This window comes from Bufo bufo, chromosome 1 (assembly GCF_905171765.1).
Source record: "Bufo bufo chromosome 1, aBufBuf1.1, whole genome shotgun sequence".
Taxonomy (NCBI): Eukaryota; Metazoa; Chordata; class Amphibia; order Anura; family Bufonidae; genus Bufo; species Bufo bufo.
This window is the reverse complement of record NC_053389.1, coordinates 636,077,540-636,100,927: the sequence shown is the minus strand read 5'-3', so window position 1 is coordinate 636,100,927 and position 23,388 is coordinate 636,077,540. Positions and strand designations below refer to the sequence as shown.

At 41.1% G+C, this 23,388-nt stretch overlaps 1 protein-coding gene across 9 annotated transcripts in view; it reads left to right on the top strand.

The window, feature by feature from the left end:
* TJP1 (tight junction protein 1) overlaps positions 1-16,318 on the top strand; it is a 247,209-nt gene extending 230,891 nt beyond the window's left edge. For 7 of the 9 annotated variants that reach the window (XM_040413852.1, XM_040413850.1, XM_040413858.1 and 4 more), the window contains 5 exons: positions 2,905-3,050; positions 3,238-3,700; positions 5,538-5,755; positions 5,837-5,980; positions 15,127-16,318. In XM_040413852.1, coding sequence (XP_040269786.1) covers positions 2,905-3,050; positions 3,238-3,700; positions 5,538-5,755; positions 5,837-5,980; positions 15,127-15,221 — 1,066 coding nt within the window. In that variant the 3' untranslated portion in view covers positions 15,222-16,318. The remainder of the gene's footprint in view (positions 1-2,904; positions 3,051-3,237; positions 3,701-5,537; positions 5,756-5,836; positions 5,981-15,126) is intronic. The other 2 variants (XM_040413853.1, XM_040413851.1) reach the window with 2 other exon arrangements.
* The last annotated feature ends 7,070 nt before the right edge of the window (positions 16,319-23,388 follow it).

Below are 23,388 nucleotides of genomic sequence, written 5' to 3'. Positions count from 1 at the left end.
TGCATCAATTTGGCTGCATTTGGTCTCCGTTGCGTTTTTGAGGCGGTCACTAAAACGCAGCTTGCAGCCAAACGGTTCCGTCCTGACTTACAATGTAGGTCAATGGGGACGGATCCGTTTTTCACTGACACAATATGGTGCAATTGAAAACGAATCCGTCCCCCATTGACTTTTAATGTAAGTCAAGACGGATCCGTTTTGACTTAGACATTTTTTGAAATGAATAATACAAACGGATCTGTTAACGGATACAAGCTTTTGCCTTATTTGTGCAGATACAAGACGGATCCGCACAAAACGCGAGTGTGAAAGTAGCCTTAGTTTTCTAACTGGCATCTCTTGTCAACTATACCATTTAAATCACACTTTTCATACTTCTTTGGGGGGAAGTTATCACTTTCCAAAAAGGGTGGAGTGTGGGTGGGCCCATCGGCACGTTTGCCGTAATTTGATTACTGATAGCTATGAGCTGATGCAGATTTCATTTTATTCACATGGACTCCAAGCGGATGAGCCTAATTTATAGCAAGGTCTTGTGCTTCGTCATAAATTAATAGCTCCCTCCAGTGCTGTAGGGGATTTCACAGACCGGCGTTTTAAACCCTCCGTTAGGTTTTTGAAGACATCACTTGGTAGGTTGAGAGTTCTGTCCGTTTTGACTGCAAGATTAGCGTGCCATGCCATGCCATTCTAGCCACCAGAATGGTTGAAATGGAAACCAAGAGGCCAGTGTGAATGGAGGCTTAGTTCTTCATTGTACCTTACAGCCAGTATCTTCACCTCCAGTGGTAGACTTGCCATCCACATTAGACCGCTCTCGGCTGAATGTTTGGGCCTAATGGAGAATGGGAAAGGCCACTGCCAGATATTTATCTCCCAGAGAACAAATGGATTGGGCATTTTGGAAGAACTACATGGCATATGCCATTGGGAGGCACCCATACGCATTACATGGAGGGCAGGTCCTGGCAAGAGTGGCCAGCATTAATCTATTACTATTTATGTTAAAGCTCCATTAATTCCAGGGAGCTGTACATATGAAAACAGGTTTACATTCATACATATAATACAGAAATCAAGTCTACTGAACATTAGCTAAAGTGACAGGAGAGAGGACCGAGAGCTTACAATCTAATATGTACAACCAGCTTTAGGACTAGGCCTAAGTGAGGGTCTGTCCAGAGGGACGTTGTCACTATGGTTTAGGCCATGGGTCAGCAGCCTCTGGCACTCCAGCTGTTGTGAAACTACAATTTCCAGCATGCACACTCGCTAGGCACTTCCATAGAAGTGACTGGAGAATGCTGGGAGTTGTGGGATTAGTAACAGCGGCCACAGGTTGCTGACACCTAATCTAGTCAGAACATTGGACCATGGGGTACTAATGACTGGTAAGTTTGTTTTTCCGGTATAGCCGCTCGCGGTTAAGCTTTAGAGCTACACTCCGGTCTCACTAAGTCGGAAGACGTCGTGAAAAATCTGTGATGGCTGACCTTGCGCTGTTCTGTGTGTGAAATGTACAAAGCTAATGTGTAGTTGGCTACAGTGTTTGGTGGATTTATTTTCTCTTTAATAATGTATTAACACATTGGGCCTCATCTATCAAAATGGCCATGTTGCCCCTAGCGCTGCTTTCAGCTCTTGTGCTTTCTAGTTTTGATAAATGAAGATCAGTCCTTGATTTTGTGACTGTATATGTAATATTGCTGCCACTTTCCTGTGATGTTTGATCAATCATTGTTCCTAACAGTCGCTCAGTGTCTGTCTCTCTGTTTTCTGCAATGTCTGCTATCTCTTTGCTGCTCATTGTTTAATAGAATTGCCTGTTGTAGAATAGGAGGTTGTCACTCTACAGTAGATAGATTTTCTGTAAGTATTTCTAAAAATAATAATAATAATAATCTTGCAAGAGATGATTTGCTTAAAGTTAGAATGACCCTTTTCTTTCATTCTTCTGTCATGTCTGCTTTGCCACGCATAGATTTCTTGGCTCTTACACTAGCTATGACTACTTGAAAAGGAACATCAAGTGGTAAGATTGGCATTAACATAAGGCTGTGTTTATGGTGTCATTCCTTCTAGATTTACCACAGCATTATGTGCACCCAGAAATACAAATTATATTTTGGAGGGGGCTATACTAAAACATCCGGGAAAGATAATCTTACTTACAGGATTTTTAGTTTACTGAACGTAGTGCACATAAAGTTGGGTATTCTTACTTGAGATGCTTTTAAGATCTAGTTGGCATTTGTTTGTATGTCCAGTATGCAGAAAACGCACCTTTTATGATATGTATGGAGAACAACCAATCCCCAGAATGATTAATAAGAGATTGACTTGCTTCGAGTCTCTGCCATGACTGATGTCCTGCTTGCTCTCTTGCAGCATTTTGATGTTGCAGTAAAAAGGCTTGCAGATCAGATGTATCGTTCATTTGGAATGAATAACATACAAGTCATCCGCCTTAATGTCGTCAAGTTTGTGCTGTCGCATTAACATCTCAAGTCTATGGTGTAGAGGTTGCTGTCAGTGTATCTTGAGTGAATGCATACTGTCCAGAAGCTGCCATACGTGAATTACTCGATTTGAACTTATGAACTGAAGATATAGGCAGTCAGATATGTGTAATTCCACCTCAGAATAGGTCATCTCGGTCCCAATTGAGGTTTCCCCCATATTAAAGGGTGCATAACCCGATGCTGAACCCAGACATGTTGCACTCACTGAAATCTCTCATGCCACTTTTTATAGATTCCCACTTGATGTCTACATGTTCAGTTCTGAAGTATGTAAGTAGGGCAGTATGCTCTATATGTGTACAGTTTTTGCAAAAGAGATACGATCTACATGACTCTTCATTTATTCTCTGAGACTTATTGGTTTTTGCGTAAACTTTAACAGGGGGAAACCTGCCGAAGTGGATCCTCTTGACAGGCCTATAAGTGAGAAAAGATATGATCCAGTCCCACAGGTTCCTTCCGCTTCCCAGTATAACCAACCTTCACCAGTGCTTGTAAACCATACAGCACACACAAAACATTCAGAAGGTAGGTAGTGTTTGCATGTTTTTTCCTTCTCCAGATTGTGTGTTACTTTTGAGACATTTGTTCATCTATTCTGCCAGCCGAGATCACATTGCTGTATAAGCCACAAGCATTTCACCTAACCTAGTAGTTTATCTACTGTTGTTCATCAAATCAGAATTTGTTTCTTTATCCATTTTTTGTGTTACAGTCAGCTCTGTGGAAATCACCAACACCACGCTGCCCAAACCGGAACCACCACCACCCCAGACCAAGCCAACAGTCTTCAGACCTACCAACAGAGAGGATACAGTGCAGTCAAACTACTTTCCTCAGAAGAGCTTTCCAGACAAAAGTCCAGTTAACGGCACTGAACAGCCTGCAAAAATCATTGTACCATCGTATAACCGCTTCACAGCCAAACCTTACACAAGCTCTGCCAGACCTTTTGAACGCAAATTTGAGAGCCCGAAGTTCAACCACAATCTCCTGCCAAATGAAGCACAAGTAAAGCCTGACGTACCTGCCAAACCTCAGAACTCTCCTCAACCAATTTTGAAATCAACTAATGTGACAATGTCTCCTGAGCTTGATGGTACTTCCAAGCAAATGGACAGTAAAACTAAATATCAACCAAATAATGTCAATGCAGTGCCTAAAGCAATCCCTGTCAGGTATAGTTAACTGAAATTGTAAGCACTAATGTACTGTACACCCTACTAATACAGCAAGATCTAAATCTAGCAAGTCCCCTAATAACACGTCCATTTTCTACGTTCCTGTGCTGAAGGTTTGAGAGCTTGTGGATTCTTCCTGTATCAGAGTGTACTTCCTAATAGCTTGTTCTAATGATAGATAACCCAAATTGGGTTACATTTATGATCAGGCAGCCTTATCAGTAAATAATAGAATGGCCTAGCATTAGTAGCCATATGACTGATAGTATATTTTATATTTATATGCCTTATGTTTATGTCACAAAGTCCCATTTTTTTCTGCTGCATTTTTTCTCTCAAAATGCTGCACAAAATGCTTCTAGTCTTGGGAGGAGGGGCGTCGGAGTGTCTGGGGAGATCCTGAAGCACTTGTCTTTAAAGGGGTTGTCCCACCATAACTGATCAGCTATCCACAGAATAAGTGATTAGAGTTTGATATCTGGGGGGTCCCACTGCTGGGAAGGGGTTCTGTGTCCCTCTTTTGAATGGACCAATGTACTGTGCTCTCTGGCAGTCTCAGAGAATGAGTGGAGTGGCAGGGATTGGTTGTGACCCCCAGCGATCACTTATTACCAATACTGTGAAAAGTTTAATGGGACAACCCCTTTAAGTGCAAAACTGCTTACAGACATTGAGCAGATTAACTAAGCCTGTAGACAGTGTAAATTTAGACTGTCTAGACATGCACCGAATTTGTCACAGTGGCTCAGGCTGGGTGTTAAATGTGCTTCATGAATAGACCCTCTTGTCTAACTGCATACCAGACATTGGTTGGCTTACTTTAAAACACAATTTTTCATCAGAATTGTGGTGCATCTTAGGCCATGACTGCTTCTCATGAAGTCGCACATCTTTTCCATTAAGCCACATGACCCTTTTTTGGACTAGGTTCAGAAACGGTCTCTTAGCCTAGATGTGTCCAATTGCAACACTCTTGGCACAATTTACTCCAAAATCTACTTGCACACATATTTGTAAATGTGGGACATTGCTTATTGGGACAGGTAAATGTCTACAGACCTTTGACTGCTACCAGGGAAAACAGAAGTAGCAACCCATCCCCATTCTCTACTGGAACATCATGCATAATTGGTTAAATTATTTGTACATGTTGGGGCCATAGGGTTGATCGTTGAATGTATACGATTGCTTGAAGGGGTCAAGGATAGAACAAAGTGAATATTTTTGCTTGATTCCTTTGTTCTCCCTAGAGGTAAGCTGCCACCAGAGGTGTTTGGTAGCGGCTTTCTTCCCTCTTTGCAATGAATGCACATAGACATTACTGCTTTTGTTTCCATGAATCACTCCAATGAGCTGTAAGATAGTAATTGATCAGTAATACATTTACAAACCCCATACTTGAATATTTCATTTTAAAGGGTTTTTCACAGAGTAGAATATCAATGACCTATCCCCAGTGGGGGTCCGACTCCTGGCACTGCTGCTTTCTGTACTGCACAGCACCAAGCACTGTGTAGCCGTTGTGCTTGGTATTGTGGCACAGGGCATTCACTGTACTGGGACTGAGCTGCACATAGGCCACGTGACCAATGAACATGACATCACTGGCCTACGAAGAGTCCTTGGCACTCACCAGAGCACTGCATCCTCGTCAAACTGATTTTTGGTGGGGGCACACCCACCAATAAGATATTGATGACCTATCCTCAATGTTCTACTCCTGGAAAAACCCTTTAATATTGCTTGTAGATTGTGGTGTCTAGTGTGAAATTTGTACTTTCACCGAATTCCTGCATAAGATTTCGTTTTATCTCATAAAACTTGTGTTTTGCAGTCCCTCTGCTCTGGAAGAAGATGATGATGACGATTCCCACACAGTTGTGGCAACTGCTAGAGGTATTTTTAATAGCAACGGTGGTGTGCTAAGTTCCATAGAGACTGGAGTCAGCATCATCATACCTCAAGGAGCCATTCCTGATGGCATTGAACAGGAAATCTACTTCAAGGTCTGCAGGGACAACAGTATTCTTCCACCCCTAGATAAAGAAAAAGGTGAGGAACAAAATTGACAGTGTTTTAAAAAGCTAAATTCTTATCAGACACATAATTTTTCTTTACTGTTTTTTTTTTCAGGAGAAACACTGCTCAGTCCGTTGGTTATGTGTGGGCCCCATGGATTAAAATTCTTGAAGCCAGTGGAGCTGCGCTTACCACACTGTGCGTCTATGACTCCTGATGGTTGGTCTTTTGCTCTAAAATCATCCGACACCTCGTCGGGTATGCTTTTTTCCATCTGTCCTAATGGGTCGTTTGGTCACTATTGCTTACATAGCATGATTCACTCAATCCAGAATTCTTTTAAATTCAGTTAAATTCATACATTTACATTTCGTGTTCCTTTCTTTCTGCTTTTCACACATGTACGGCTTTTTAACAATTTATAAAGTTAAAAAAAAAAAAAAGATAAAAGTGAAATTTTGCAACAATTTGAAATGTTAAAGTTATAGTCCGGTTTCGGTGAAATCGGACAACCCTCCAGATCAAGCTGCAATGAGAAACGGGTAAATATTTACTTGCCAGATCCTGCATTGCCACTCCAGTTTTCCTGGCTGGGTTCTGTTTGCCCGGCTGTAGCAGTGATGTCACATCAACACTTGACCACTGCAGCTGTCACTGGCCTTTTAAGGTGCACTTTTATCAACTTGATATCTCCTCTGCAGCTGGGTAAATGGAGACCAGGTGGGAGAGAACCAGAGTGATGGAGTGGGATCTGGCAGGTAAATTCTTAGCCATTCTTCATTGCAGTTTGATCTGGGGGGCGGGCTTGGGGCGTTGTCCCTTTAATATTTAAAGCAAGTTGGTCAGGTGTCCTATGTTGCCTTATCTAAACACAGTATATGTTAAAGAGGAAGAGGCTACTTTCTGGTTATAGTTTTCTATTGTCACTTTTCTGTTTCCTTCCTACTGAAATGAGCAGTTGACCCAACTTTAGATGTCGGCCAAATATTGAATACATTTTAGACCTGCTGAAAGATTTGGATTCAGCCGACTTGTCTAAGGATACATGCGCATGAATGCATTTTTCATTCATGTGCTGTGTGCATTTTTTGAATCCGCATTTCTATGCAGACATCCGTATTTATTGTGGGTCCGTGAGGTCGTTACGCAAATTATGTCTGTGAAGGTTCTCATTTATCCAGGTCATGGTTTATCTGTAAAGAATAAATCAAGGCAACTGGACTTACTGTAGATTTCTTGAAAACGTTTCACTCGTTCTTCCAACGAGCTTTCTCAATTCTGAGTGACTGTACAAGAATTCTCTGGGAATAAATATGTAACTGAATCAACATCTGGTAATTATACCCAGCATGGGGTCAGAGGTCATTATACCCAGCATGGGGTCAAAGGTGTTGATTCCATTATCCTAATTGGAGTCAGTAGGTGATGACCTCCCAGAAAAAGGTGTCAAGACAGCATTGTATGTGGAGAAATGGAGAAGCCAAGCTTGAATAGAGGCGGGGGGGGGGGGGGGGGGGGGGGGGTTAGACATCTATTGTCTGCCACATACAATGCTGTCTTGACACCTTTTTCTGGGAGGTCATCACCTACTGACTCCAATTACATATTTATTCCCAGAGAATTCTTGTACAGTCACTCAGAATTGAGAAAGCTCGTTGGAAGAACGAGTGAAACGTTTTCAAGAAATCTACAATAAGTCCAGTTGCCTTGATTTATTCTTTACAGATGTTACGCAAATTAGATTTCTGGTCCATTTTCACGACAAAAATAACCATTTCTGACGCACGGAGTGCACTTGTGGAATGCACATGGAAGGTGTCTGTATTTTGCATATCCGTGGTTTGCCAACCGAAATACGGATATGGTCGTGTGCATGAACCCTTCTTTAAATGTGTATCTAGAAAAAGCAATCAATGAATAATATGTGGGTGCGACTGACAGGCTTTCACTGTGAATTTTAGGTCATTGGGCAGCATGTTGGCTCAGTGGTTAGCACTGGTGCCCTGCAGCGCTGGGGTCCTGGGTTTGTGTGGGTTTCCTCCCACACTATTCCATACTAAAAGAACTAGATTGTGAGCCCCATTGGAGGCAGCATGAAAATACTGTCTGTAAAGCGCTGCAGAATTTGTCAGCGCTATATATACCGGAGTATAATAAATAAATAATAAATCAGTATCTGATCGGTGGGGGTCCGACACCCAGGACTCCCGCTGATCAGCTGTTTGAGAAGACACCGGCGCTCGCAGTAGTGCTGCAGCCATTTAACAGCTTTCCCTAGGCCATGTGATGTCATGGTCATTGGTCAAATGGTCTACCCATAGCTCAGTTCCATGGAAGTGAATGGGGCTCAGCTGCAATACCAACCACAGCCGCTGTTGGTTCTGTGCTTGGGGAGCAGATAGACTTCGGATGGCAGTTTTAAAATGGTTTTCAAGTTGTAGAATAGAATGCCAAAGTCTCGTGAGACTTTGGACTTAACGGACTTCACCTCCGCAAATCCCATACTTTTGAATGCTGTGTGGAGACGGGTCTTTGTACAGCATTCAAACAAAGTTTTGAATGAAGCGACTTCGGATCTATCATCTGAAGCACACTTTGCTCAAGCCTAGTTTTTACGCTGGCGACTAGGCCTAATATGTTGAAACTTACTGTTCTGTACAGGTAACTTTTCAGTAGCCATTGCATTAAGATCAAAGGTAAATTTACAATGAGAGATCACACTTCTGTGTAGATAACACAGGATCCATAATTTACTATAGGCTATATCACAGCTTAGGCTACTTTCACACCGGCGTTTCTGGGTCCGCTGGTGAGATCCGTTTCAGGGCTCTCACAAGCGTCCCAAAACTGATCCGTTTAGCCCCAATGCATTCTGAATGGATAAGGATCCGCTCAGAATGCATCAGTTTGCCTCCGTTCAGCCTCCATTCCGCTCTGGAGGCGGACACCAAAACGCTGATTGCAGCGTTTTGATGTCCGCCGGACGATGCGGAGCCAAACGGATCCTTCCTGACTTACAATGTAAGTCAATGGGGACGGATCCGTTTTCACTGACACAATATGGTGCAATTGAAAACGGATCCGCCTCCCATTGACTTTCAGTGTAAGTCAAAACGGATCAGTTTGCATTATCATGGTAATGCAAACGGATCCGTTCTGAACGGATACAAGCGTTTGCATTATAGGTGCGGATCCGTCTGTGCAGATACCAGACGGATCCGCACCTAACGCAGGTGTGAAAGTAGCCTTATCTACACGTCACAGAGCATGCCTCCTATAGAAGTCAATGAGGTCTCATCAGTCTTTAGTTTCTGTAGCCCATGTGGCTACTCTCAAAGAACAAGAAGTCTTGACATTTTAGGCCTAGTGCCAGTGCAAAAACTGCATGATTATTTAAAAAATATAGATGGCATGCAAAATACATAAACAAATCACCAGAAATTCTAGAAAATCTGTCATTTAACAGTCTGCCATTTTCTGATGACATTCCTTTTAAGTTAGTACACTTTGTATGAATTTGTCCCCAGTGTGTTTGTGTCTGCTACAAAGAAATTAGCTCTTCTCCCATTGGAATTTTTGTTTGAAGGGGATGATAAATTTAGTGCCATATTAGTAATCTTTGGGATGCAGATTATTAGAGAGACATTTTTATTCAAACGCCACACAAAATTGCCATTCATACCGATGTTCTTCAAAGATAAAGGTACACTGTTGAAGTGAAGTACTAATGGGTGTTTGATGAGGAACACTAAAATTCTGAGTATTTATAGATTACAACTATTGTTTCCTGCGGCAGTTTAACCCTACATCCCAAAGGGAATGTGTCATCAGAAAATTACCTATTGTTTAAAGGGATTCTGTCACCAAGTTTTGGGCTATAGAGATGCGGACATGCACGGCTAGATCGCCGCTAGCATGTCCGCAATATACCTGTCCTATAGGGCTGTGTGCTTTTATTTTCTTTAAAAAAGGATTTTAGAGACATGTAAATTAGTCTCTAAGGTGCCCAAGGGGCTATACGAACCTTCCTGGTGCCCAGCCACGCCCGCCTGTGAAGGAGCCCAGGACCGCCTATGTCCTCCGAATCTCCTCCTTTCATCACCGATTGCCGTAATCTCACGATGTGCGAGCTCGCGCATGCGCAGTTATTTCCCTGAGGCTGATGCCAGCACAGGGAAGGAACACTATACTGGCACTGCGCATGCGCGAGCTCGCACATCGCGAGATTACAGCAATCTATCGGTGATGAAAGGAGGAGATTCGGAGGACATAGGTGGTGCTGGGCTCCTTCACAGGCGGGCGTGGCTGGGCACCAGAAAGGTTCGTACAGCCCCTTGGGCACCTACAAGACTAATTTACATATCTCTAAAATCCTTTTTTAAAGAAAATAAAAGCACACAGCCCTATAAAACAGGTATATTGCGGACATGCTAGCGGCGATCTAGCCGTGCATGTCTGCAGCTCTATAAGCAAAAACTTGGTGACAGAATCCCTTTAAACCATATTTTTCTTACATATATTTTGTAGAATTTTTGCTGATTAAAAAAAAATAATAATAATAATTTTCATGTCATCTATATTCAAAAATAGTATATAATAAGGCAATTTTCACACCACTCACCGGGCCTAAAACATGTTCAGACTTCCTGTCTTTTGAGAGCAGCACAGACAGAATGGACAGGAGCTGACCTCATTGACTTCTATGGGAGAGTTTTCTATGCATGGTCTGTGACCTGTGCAGAGGTCAGGAGAGAGTAGAAAGGCTGTAATATCCCCTCTGAATGGTGGATCATGTGTTTATCCATGCAAAGGTTTTACCTGTCATTGTAATTCTGCCTGCTGTGATAGCTACTGAAAGTTACCTGTACAGCACAGGAAATCATGACCTATTATTAGACTTGGTAGTCAGTGTGAAAATTGCAGGATTATGTAAAAAAATTTTATATATTGACATGAAAAAAATAAAATAAAAATATGCTTAAAGGGGTTGTCTCCCTTCAGCAAGTGGCATTTATCATATAGAGAAAGTTAATACAAGCCACTTACTAATGTATTGTTATTGTCCATGTTGCTTCGTTTGCTGGCTGGATTCAGTTTTCCATCATATTATACACTGCTCGTTTACATGGTTACAGACCACCCTGCAATTAGTGGTGGTCGTGCTTGCACACTATAGGAAAAAGCGTCAGCCTCTCTGGTGGCTGGGATCATGAGAGCTCACATAGGCTAGTGTTTTTCCTATAGTGTGCAAGCACGACCACAACTGATAGATTGCAGGGTGGTCTGTAACCATGGAAACAAGTAGTGTATAATATGATGGCAAAATGAATCCAGCCAGCAAAGGAAGCAATATGGATAATAACAATACATTAGTAAGTGCCTTGTATTAACTTTCTCTACATGACAAATGCCACTTGCTGAAGTGACACAACTCCTTTAATATATAAAAAAAACGTGATTTAAACAATAGTTGGTATTCTAATTAAACATTCCCTTTAAATTATAAAATAAAAACAAGGCTTGCTGTTTTTTTAATTAGCCAATATGCTGTAATGTCTGGGATAATTAAATCCTTTTGCTCTTTTGCAATTACTTGTTGGCACATTCTGTTTAAAGATGCCAAGCCTCTGTTCAGCAAAATGTGTTAATTAAGGCTCATTTGGTTAATGTCCACTTGCGACCAGTTTGAAGATCCATAAAATTGACAAAAAAAACTATAGTAAAGGGCTGTTGATATATTGTTTTTAATGTTCGTTTAGCATATATGTATGCAATTTTAGGCTAGGTCCACATTAGACTAAAATGCTGCTATATCTAATCCAAATGGTGGATTGCAGATTTTGTTGCTGAAATGCTTGTTGCAAAGGGTGAAATCCACGATGACAATTTGTGTGTATAACTTAACATGCTGCAGATTTAATAACTGCACCTCATATGTGGATAAGAATTACTAAAAACTCATTCTTTTGCCACCCGAAAATCCACGACGGCAGATCTGCAGCATTTGAGTCACATGTGCTCATAGCGTTAGGGTTACTTCTGTTTTTAATAGTTTTAAAGAAGTTTTCTGGTTTTAATGATTAAGTTTAAAGAAATAAAATGGTACGAACCATTTTAGTCCTGTAAATTGCATCGAAAAGATTACTGGATTGTACTAAATATGGCATCATGTGACCCGGCTTTCAGTTAACTGCCCAGTTATCCAATAAGTGAATAGTTGTGTATTGGGGAGCAAATCATATACAGTATTATGAGTGTCTGGATAGAACCAGATCTGTATGTGTTTGTTTTTTAACACTAAACTTTATTAACAACATCACCTAGAGACAGGCAGTCATTTTACATCACCTGGGTGTGTCCTGTGTGCTGACCCAGCACATGTAGGTCAACCATGTTGCTTCCTGAATGTCGGGAATTATATGATATGACTGATGCCACCTTTGTTAGGCCATGGGCCTAACACAGGACTGATACATTGGCTATACCATTCTACTGCATATAGGGGGTCAACTGCCTGATATAAGAAATGTATGCATGCAGAATTTTAAATACATGTACAGGTGAAACTCGAAAAATTTGAATATTGTGCAAAAGTCCATTTATTTCAGTAATGCAAATTAAAAGGAATTGCATTAATGCAGCTTAAAATTAGAATTTTGTGAAAAGGTTCAATATTCTAGGCTCAAAGCGTCACACTCTAGTCATCGAATTAGTCCATACCCCCTGTCAAAGGGTACCTCAAAATTGTGACTTTGGGGTTTCATAAGCTATAAGCCATAATCATCCAAATTATAACAAAGGCTTGAAATATCTCGCTGTGCATGTAAGGCTACTTTCACACTAGCGTTTGGGGCTCCGCTTGTGAGCTCCGTTTGAAGGCTCTCACAAGCGGGCCCGAACGGATCCGTACTGCCCTAATGCATTCTGAGTGGAGGCGGATCCGCTCAAAATGCATCAGTCTGGCAGCGTTTGTCCTCCGCTCCGCTCAGCAGACTGACACCTGAACGGGTGTCCGCCTGGCCGTGCGGAGGCAAACGGATCCGTCCAGACTTACAATGTAAGTCAATGGGGACGGATCCGTTTGAAGTTGACACAGTATGGCTCAATTTTCAAACGGATCCGTCTCCCATTGACTTTCAATGTAAAGTCAAAACGGATCCGTTTGCATTATCATGAACCAAAAAAAAAATGTTTTTTTTTTTTTTTTTTTTTTTTTTTTTCATGGTAATGCAAACGGATCCATTCTGAACGGATCTAAGCGTTTGCATTATAGGAGCGGATCCGTCTGTGCAGATACCAGACGGACCCGCTCTGAACGCAAGTGTGAAAGTAGCCTAATGAGTCTATCTCCATAGGTAAGTTTCACCTTTTTAAGTTGCATTACTGAAATAAATGAACGTTGTACGATATTAAAATTTTTCGAGTTTCACCTGTATATTACAAAATTGTATGATTTCCTTATATGATTATATAAAGAAATAAAAAATATATAAATACTAGAATTACAACATATGAAATATATTTATATACCTCTCCCCCAGTTACTCCTCTGCCCCCCCCCCCCCCCCCTCTCTGCCAATACTTTCACTGGCTCCCCATTGCCCATCGAGTTCAGTTGAAAATTCTAACAAATACGTATAAAGCCTTCCACAACCTGTCCCCTCCATACATCTCGGAGCTACTTTCCCAATACATCCCCACATGTAATCTCCGATACTCACAAGACCTCCCCTCCTATCACCTCTTCCCACAACCGCTTCCAAGATTTCTGCCGTGCATCCCCTATATTCTGGAACTCTCTACCCCAACATATCACCTACAGTGGAAACCTGAAAACCCACCTCTTCAGACAAGCCTACAACCAGTGACCCCGCTGCCTCTATACCGCCATGACCAGCCTCACCCTCACCTACTGTGTCCTTCTCCCATACCATGTAGATTGTAAGCCCTCACGGGCAGGGCCCTCTCTCCTTCTGTACCAGTTTGTAACTCGTCTTGTTTATGCTTAGTGCCATTGTCTGTATTATGTATGTATACCTCTTCTCATATGTTCAGCGCCATAGAATGAACGGCGCATTATTAATAAATAATAATTAATTATATATATGAGGGAGACATCCATTTTCTGATGCCTGATCTAAAGGAGTGGATCAGAGGGGAGGGTCTAATTCACACACACCCGTGGGTGCTTGAATATGTGATCTTTAGATCGCATCTCCCTTACATTGCAGTGTATGGCAGAATTGCTTTTTTTTAATGGAGTTCTACCACATAAGAACTACCCCTGTAATAGTCTTGGATTCTTCAGAAAGACAAAGCGTTATCACTGATGGCAGACATTAGCCTGGGTGTCTGCTGTGTGAGCAGCTATGGCGGTTGCTCCGCTTCAGAGCGGGTGCCATCTTTAAAGAGACGTCAAGGGGGTTGATAAAATAGGTGTTGTATGCAGTTTTTTCCTGTGCTGCGTTCAACCGTAGATTTTGGCACCCATTTCTGACTGGTGCTCAGCTGCTGATAGAATTAGCTGTTTTTATCAGTGATGAGAATTCTCTGGGTGCTGCTGTGTGAGGAAGGGGTGTACAGGAGTGTGGTCATACAGTGCAGTCCATTGATGCACGGCATTCAGAAACTTCACTTTATGTTACTCTAAAAACAATGGCTGTAAACATGTTTGTTTCAGCACTGACAGCTGCAAATGCACAAACAGTACTTTATCAGCCTCTACAAACCTCTTTAGTGTAAAGACCCTTTTACATGGACAGGTCGCTGAGGGCACTGATCCTATGAATGCTCAGTCCTGATCATTGCCCTCTCGTAGTCAGAGCTTATGAGACTGAACGATTGTTACTGCTGTCGTTCATCCCCATACAGTTTCCTTGATGCCGGCTGCACAACCTTGTTTACACAAGGTGATGCGATGCCAATGGATGAGGCTTTTATGTGCTGTATGAAAGATCAGGTGATTGGCAGTATCTTTACTCAAGGCAGTTGTTGGGAACTAGCGTTTGTACAAACGCTCATCGTCAAGAATTGGCTCATGTCAAAGGGCCTTCATTTGGTATGTTTAGATTTTTCTGTTTTCCCCAAGAAAACATGTATTTCTGTATTTTTTGGGTTTCATTTGACAATTTACTGCAATTGTGTTAATGTCCTGTAGAGGACAGTGTTGTTGTTTTTTTCTGGAAGCTTGTGTATTTTAGTTTTTACATTACTTTTATATTCTACGATCTGTGTTTTAAGGTACACACAGAAGAAATTATTGTAAAGGGCCGTACATGTGTAAAAACAAACACAAATCACTGAGCTGCCTGTTTTTTTTTTTTTTTCCAAAGTTGCTGGTGTATTAAGGTGCTGTTTAAGCTTGATCAGTTATTAACCTCTCTGTTTCTCCAATATGTCTACAGGTGACCCAAAACATTGGCAGAACAAATCTCTTCCTGGTGACCCTAACTATCTTGTTGGAGCAAATTGCGTATCTGTTTTGATAGACCACTTCTAGCCTACCATGTAAAGATAAGAAATAATGTGAAATCTTCTATGGACCTATTTATCTTTACACCATCTATTGAGTATTATTTGACCTTTAAATAACAAGGGTACTCAATAGTGCTAGGAAATATGCCTGAACTTGCATTTTGTGGAGTAGACTTTTTAAAGCCATGGTCAAAGTTTCGGCCTCAGAAATGGCATGCGAAGGTAGGCCAGTGTCACACCTTCCTTGTCTGATAAAATGCCTTTCACTCACATTAATTTGTCTCCAAAGGACCAATGCTGATAACACTAAAATAAAGTCGTTTTCCAGAGTTATACTTTTACTGATTACCCGATACCACTGAAAGAAACTGCTTGTTTTACTTCTCGCGTTTAACCACATAAACTAGCACTTCTATTATTTGTCATTTATACTGTCATGATCAACAAATGTTTGCACCAGAACAGACTGCTTTGTTTAGGGAAGAGAGATCCATTTCTTCATAACCCTACTGTTGAGATCCGCCGCGTACGCCTTTAAAGTATTTTCCAACAACTCACAGATTTGATTATTGCAAGTTACACATACAGCGACTTGTTTTCATCACCTAAAATGGATGACCTGTATTTCCCTTTAAATAAAAATCTAATCAAAGGTCTGTTGACCGAACACAGCTTATGGTTCAACGTAATTGACAGTGGTTCTGGTGCTTTTGTGGATCTGTAGATTAACCATTTACTACACACATTTAACCAGCAGGGATGCCTTACCCTCATGTTACGGTCTTTTTTTATTTTTTATTAGTTCTCTGTACTCCCAAGTTCATATGGCTTTTTGCGCTTATTTAGGATAATGTATAATGAAGAAAAATTTAAGAAAATACGAGTTATTGTGAATTTTTTATGAGGAGAGGTAGGGGTGAAATGAACTCCTGTCAACTCAATATTGAAGGAAGTTGTATGTTTCTGCTATGCATTTAAAAAAAAATCTCAAAGATGTTACAATGCCTGTATATAAAATGCGTGCATACCACTTTTGTTTTTCCTTTATTTTTTATTTTATTTTTATTTTCATTTTTTTTGTTTGTAAATTTAACTTTTTTAAGCTTTACTTTTTGTATAAAAAAAAAGAAAACTGAACGTTTCTTAAGGATACCTTTGTACTCATACCTTTTTTGAGCCTTGAACTTTATAACATCTGCAGCAATAAAGCGCATTTCTACAGTACTCACCACGAGAACATTTTGAAGCGAAATGCACAAAAATTGCTATCTTTCTAAATGCTGAGCATAAATCCTCAGAATTCTCTAGTTTGATTCTTATCTTTAAAGTATCCCTGCTGCAATTTGTGATAAGGATGCTGTATAATGTGCCCTAAAATGTATTTTTTTACTAATAGACAATTTATTATGGCACATTCGCACGGTTTCAGTAGAAGATACAGCACTGCATTCTCCTAATCAATTATTAGTCTTCACGTGTGGCTGATTTCATTTTTTTTTTCTTTCCTTTGCAGTTATTAAAATTACACATTTCTAAATATACAAAATAAACTGGTTTTAAAATAAAATAAATAAAACCTTAAAGTGTGAACTTGTAAAAATTTTTGTGCACATGAATTTCAAGGGCGTGTGTTTTTATATTTGATCAGAAACTGTTGATAAAAGTTTTGTATGTATAACCACCCAGTTTTACTGCAGTGGAACATAACATACTGATATATGCGGTAATCTTCCAAAAGTATGTAAAGGCTGCAAAGTTTGTCAAAAATAGCAGAGAGAAAAGTTCGGCTTGTAGAACTTTTCTTTTTTGTCTGCTATAAAAAAAAACTTCTCCTGAATGGAACCCATTGTAGTCAATGTTAGGCACTGTTTCTGTCAGTACTTTGTTGAATCCGATGCTTCCGTTATTTTCGTTCTTATGGTTCTATAATGACACTGAAGAACTGTAATAATAGCGTCATGTGAAAGCAGCCTAAGTTGTTAGTTTGTTGATGATGTGCCCATGTTCATTAGATGTAAGTTGGCTGAAGCTGCTGATTTAGGGTGGGCTGGGCCATTAGCTGTTATATTAAGGATGGCTGTTTTTATTTTTCCCTTAACGCAAAGATGATCAGTGGTAAACAGTGCACGTAATCATTGAATGAATGGATCAGGATTCAGTCCGGATGCTATCTGTTCACAACACGCATTGCATCTGGACGAAAACATTGCTCATGTGAAATAAGCCTTTGGTTTCAACATGCCCAATCTTTTGCTCACCCAGGAAATGAGTGTCTTGCTCCCCTTTAATACCAGACACAGCCCATGGTACAAATGTCTGTTTCTAAGGCCCCCTGCACATGATCGTATGTTTTTTTTTTTAGTGTTTTGCAGTCCGTTTTTTACGGATCCTTTGTTCCGTTTTTTTGTTTGTTCCGTTTTTTCGTATGGCATATACATTATGAAGTAATTACATAGAAGAAATTGGGCTGGGCATAAAATTTTCAATAGATGGTTCCACAAAAATGGAACTGATACGGAAGACATACGGAGTACATTCCGTATGTGTTCCGTTTTTTTTTTTTTTTTTTGCAGACCCATTGACTTGAATAGAGCCACGGAACGTAATTTGCAGGCAATAACATGGACATGTTCTATTTTTCAACAGAACGGAAACTGAATGCATACAGAGTACATTCCTTTTTTTTTTTGCGGAACCATTGAAATTAATGGTTCCGTATACGGAATTTAAAAAACGGCCCGTAAACGGGAAAAAAAACACGTTAGTGTGCAGGAGGCCTAATCGTGTACAACCCCTTTAATTATATTGAATTGTGTTTTACTGTTGATATTACCGTTTAGTTTTCTGTTTGGTTGTTGGAGCCATTTTTACTAAAGTAAGAATAGGAAGTGCAGCAGTTTGCCTAAGTAGGTTCTCAAAATCTGGTGCTAAAATGTTATGTTCATGTTAAAAATTGCAAAAATATATTTTCTGAGGAGCTAGTTCAAAAGTGACAACCACTATGGCTGCACTTCTGGTGAGTTTTCATTGAATGCAAAAAAATAAATGTTGATCTCTACGTTTTAGGATAAAGGTTTTATTGTTGTTTATCAACTGTTAAAATTGTGAACAAGTGAAGGAAAATAAGAGTGCTCGAATATTTGTCCAATGATTTCACATTTTTAACTGCGGATGTGGCTCTTAAGTGGGAAAGACTATTCATTTTATAGCAGGAATTCATGGGCTGCACTCCTTTTAGAAAATCTTTAAATATAGTAATCTTTCCTTCAATTGTTAAGGCTCTGTTCATGCCATATTTTTGCATTCTACTGAAGGGGTACCAGGTTTTTTTTCACCTTTACTTTTAAAAAGCTGCAACATGGCACACAATGAGGCATGCTGTTTTTTTTCTTGTTCAAAAAAGAAAATAATTTGCAATCAGAAAATAAAAACATTACATTAAAAGGGATGTGTTACTATTGGGTTTTTAGCTAGCAGAACAAATTTTCTGTGATATATTCCCTTTAAACTTCAGTGATATCAATCTGTCCAGTTAGGAAGGGAAGCATACGAGATTGTGTATCAAATTTGTCTGTTTTGGTGCAAATGAAAGTAAAGAGACAACAGCAAGGCAGTGGTTTTGCATTTGGTTTTCACAGCCACTTAACTCTTTTTGTCATTCCTGATTATTCTCTAGTTTTGTGTTTTGCTAGTATCCATGTCACTAACATGAGGTGGTACCTACAGCTTAGTCAGGTTGTGCAGGTAGTCCATACATACCATCCGAACGTTTGTGGTGTCTCCTACCACAGTCTGAAGAGCATGGAAACGATACTAGGGCATTACATGAGGAGTGCTGAATAGGCCTGTAGAAGGGCCAGCATCTAATCCCTTCTGTGAGGAAGATCAGAAGGAGCACTGCGAGGGCCCTACATGTTTAAGACTAAACTGTCAGAAACTGACTCAACAAGTGCCTCACCGCCCAGCACTGTGCAGCTCGATTGTTAATGGCCAGAGAAACCTAGAATTGGCTGGTCCCCATTCTCCTCATAGATGAGATCAGGTTTACACCAAGCTTATGAAAGGATGGAGACACCATGGTGAACGTTATGCTGCCTGCAGCATAATCCAGCATGACTGGTTTAGCAGTGGGTCAGTGATGGTCTGTGGAGGCATATTCTTGGAAAGTCACACAAGCCTCCATGTGATGTTCTTTATCAGTGTTCTTTATTTCATGCTGACATGTAGCGCATCAGACTGTCTAGCAGCTCATCCATGCCCTGTTCTTGGTCTGGGAGGAGATTCCTCAGGGCACAATGCACCATCTCATGAGGAGCATGCCTGAATGTTATGGTTGCATACAGGCCTGTTCGAGCCATACACACTACTAAGTCACATTACGAGTTGCTGTGATGAAATTTGCCCAAATTGAATATGCTTGTGGTTTGAATTTTTTTTTTCCTTTTCCTTTTGGTTTTTGGTGTAATATGGAATCCAGACCTTAATTGGTTTATGATATTAGTTTCATTCATTTTCCTTTAACCCCTTCAGGACCCGGCCGTTTTTTGGAATTTTGACATGTCCCTTTGTGGTAATATCTTTGGAACGCTTTTAATTATCCGAGCCATTCTGAGATTGTTTTCTTGTGACACATTGTACTTCATGATAGTGGTAAATTTCAGTCATTTTTTTTTTTTTTTTTTAAATACCAAATTTACAAAAAAAAAATGTAAAAATTCACAACTCTCCAAATTTTAATTTCTCTGCTTTTAAAACAGATAGTGATTAGTGATACCTCATATAATAGTTACTACTTTTATATTCCGCATATGTCTACTTTGTTTGGATCATTTTGTGAATGCCATTTTATTTTTGGGGGGATGTTAGGCTTAGGCTACTTTCACACTAGCGTTCAGAGCGGGTCCGTCTGATGTCTGCTCAGACGGATCCGCTCCTATAATGCAGACATTTGTATCCGTTCAGAACGGATCCGTCTGCATTATAGTTTGAAAAAAATTCTAAGTCTGAAAGTAGCCTGAACGGATCCGTCCAGACTTTACATTGAAAGTCAATGGGGGACGGATCCGTTTAAAGATTGAGCCATATGGTGTCATCTTCAAGCGGATCCGTCCCCATTGACTTCCATTGTAAGTCTGGACGGATCCGCTTGCCTCCGCACGGCCAGGCGGACACCCGAACGCTGCAAGCAGTGTTCAGGTGTCCGCTCGCTGAGCGGAGGCTGAACGCTGGCAGACTGATGCATTCTCAGCGGATCCGCGTCCACTGAGAATGCATTAGGGCTGGACGGTTGCGTTCGGGGCCGCTTGTGAGACTCTTCAAACGGAGCTCACGAGCGGACACCCGAACGCAGGTGTGAAAGTAGCCTTAGAAGTTTAGAAGCAAACCCACTTTTTAACCTCTTGGGGACATATGATGTCCTGGTACTTAAGGACACATGAAGTATCGGTACGTCATGTGTAGCTCCGATCACTGGCGGGCGGTGATCGGAACTGGGTGCCTGCTGAAATCAATCAGCAGGCACCTTGGGACAATGCCTGGGGGGGGAGTCCCGTGACAAAACCTGCAGTTTGCAGTGCTTTCGGAAGTTTCATGGACCACGGGGATCAGAAACTTCAAAATGACCTAAATGTTAATTTTTGGGCGGGCGCGCGATCATCCCGCCCGCCCCCTCTCATTTTTAGGATGGCCGAGTGGTTATCAAGCAGAGTGTCAGCACATTGCTCACACTCTGCTTGAAACGGCTGACATATGTGCTGTGATGTCAGCCGTTTAACCCCTTCCATGCCGCGGTCCGAAGGGACCACTGTATGGAAGGAGTTAACAGGGAGGGAGCTCCCTCCCTCTCCCATCGGGGGCTGCTGTGCCTTTTCAGCCCCTGATGGGAGAGGGAGGCGGCCCCCATCACCTGCGGCTCTGTTGTGGCAGCAAGTGATGGTTACCATGGCAACTGGACGCCTTCACAGGCTTCCTGCTGTCCACGGTGCTGATCAGACTTCTGCTAAAGGCAGAAGTCTCATGATACTTTGTAAAGTGAAAGTACAGTACACTATATACTGTACTGTAGTATACAGACATCAGACCCACTGGATCTTCAAGAACCAGGTGGGTAAAAAAAAAGTAAAAATAGAAAAACACATTTATCACTGATTAAAAATTTTAAAACTAAAATGCACTACACATATTAGGTATCGCCACGTCCGTAATTACCTGCTCTATAAAAAAAATCACATGACCTAACCCCTCAGGTGAACACTGTAAAAAAATAATAATAATTGTGTAAAAAAAAAGCCATTTATTTGTCACCTTACATCACAAAAAGTATAATAGCAAGCGATCAAAAAGTCATACGCACCCCAAAATGGTGCCAATCAATCCGTCATCTCATCCCGCAAAAATCATACCGTACCTAAGATAATCCCCCAAAAACTGAAAAACTATGGCTCTCGGACTATGGAGACACTAAAACGTGATTTATTTTTTTTGTTTCAAAAATTAAATAATTGTGTAAAACTTACATAAATAATAAAAAAAAAAGTAGACTTATTAGTAGGGATCAATTGATATAGATTTTTTAGGACAGATACCGATAATCTGTAAACTTTCCGGCCGATAGCTGATAATTTATACCGATACTCTGGGAATTTTCATTTTTGAAAAAAAATAAAAAATTCCTACTCAAATCTGCTGAAAATGAATGTTTATTAACGTGTAGTTATTTTTTTGTAAATCTTTTCTTGTTCATTTATAATTAATATTTTGGTGTGTTTTTTTTTTTTGTTTTTTTTTTACTATTAGCCCCCTTAGGGACTAGAACCCTTGTCCTATTCACCCTGATAGATCTCTATCAGGGTGAATAGGACCTCATGTCCCTGCTGCTCTGTGCATAGTGCACACAGCAGCATGGAGCTTACCATGGAAGCCAGAGCTTCAGTAGCGTCCTGGCTGCCATGGTAACCGATCGGAGTCCCAGGCTTACACTGCTGGGGCTCCGATCGGAACTGCTACTGAGGAGGGGAGAGGGGACCCTGCCACCAATGATTAATACTGGGGGGCTTGGGTGGGGGGGTGTACTGCGCCACTAATGATTAATACTGGGGTTGAGGGGCGGCGCACTGCGCCACCAATTAAGATAAGTCTCATTAATTCATATACAGGAGGTGGGAGCTGGCTGCAGAATCACATAGCTGGTCCCCCGACCTTTATTAACGGTAGCTGCGATCCGCGGCTCCTGAGGGGTTAACTACCGCGGATCGCAGCTACCGCTCATAGAGGTCGGGAGTCGGCTATGTGATTCTGCAGCCAGCTCCCGCCTCCTGTATATGAATTAATGAGAGACTTATCTTCATTTGTGGCCACAGCCCTTCCTCTTGTCCTCCCTCCCTGCGGCAGCAGCACAGGGGGGAGGGAGACACTGCTTCCTTCTCCCCTGTGCTGCTGAGGGAACACGGAGAGCGCTGACAGCAGTGCGATCCTTGTTCCCCATACGTTATCGGTATATAGGCAAAATAGATACTGATAACGTTCAAAATCCTTAATATCGGCCGATAATATCGGTAAAAAAAATGTAGGGATGTATCAAATCGGGGTTTTATACACCATAAAAGCACACAGCTATGGGGACTGGGTATTGCGGATGTGCTAGTGGCCATCTAGCAACCCATGTCCTCAGCTCTATACCCAAAATCCCGGTGACATGTTCCCTTTAAGGTGAAATATGACCGGTGTCCTTAAGGGGTTAAGACCAGTTCAGGTCTGAAGTCACTTTGGGAGGCTTACATAATAGAAACTACCCAAAAATGACCCCATTTTAGAAACTACACCCCTCACGGTATTCAAAACTGATTTTACAAACTTTGTTAACCCTTTAGGTGTTCCACAATAATTAAAGGAAAATGTCAATGAAATTTTAGAATTTCACTTTTGGCAGATTTTCCATTTTAATCCATTTTTTCCAGTAACAAAGCAAGGGTTAACAGCCAAACAAAACTCAATATTTATTAGCCTGATTGTGTAGTTTACAGAAACTCCCCATTTGTGACCGTAAACTGCTGCACAGTCACACGGCAGGGCGCAGAGGGAAAGGAATGCCTTCTGATTTTTGGAGGCAGTTTTCACTTGGATAATTTTAAGTTGCTATGTCACATTTGAAGACCCCCGATGCACCCCTAGAGTAGAAACTTCAAAAAAAAAAA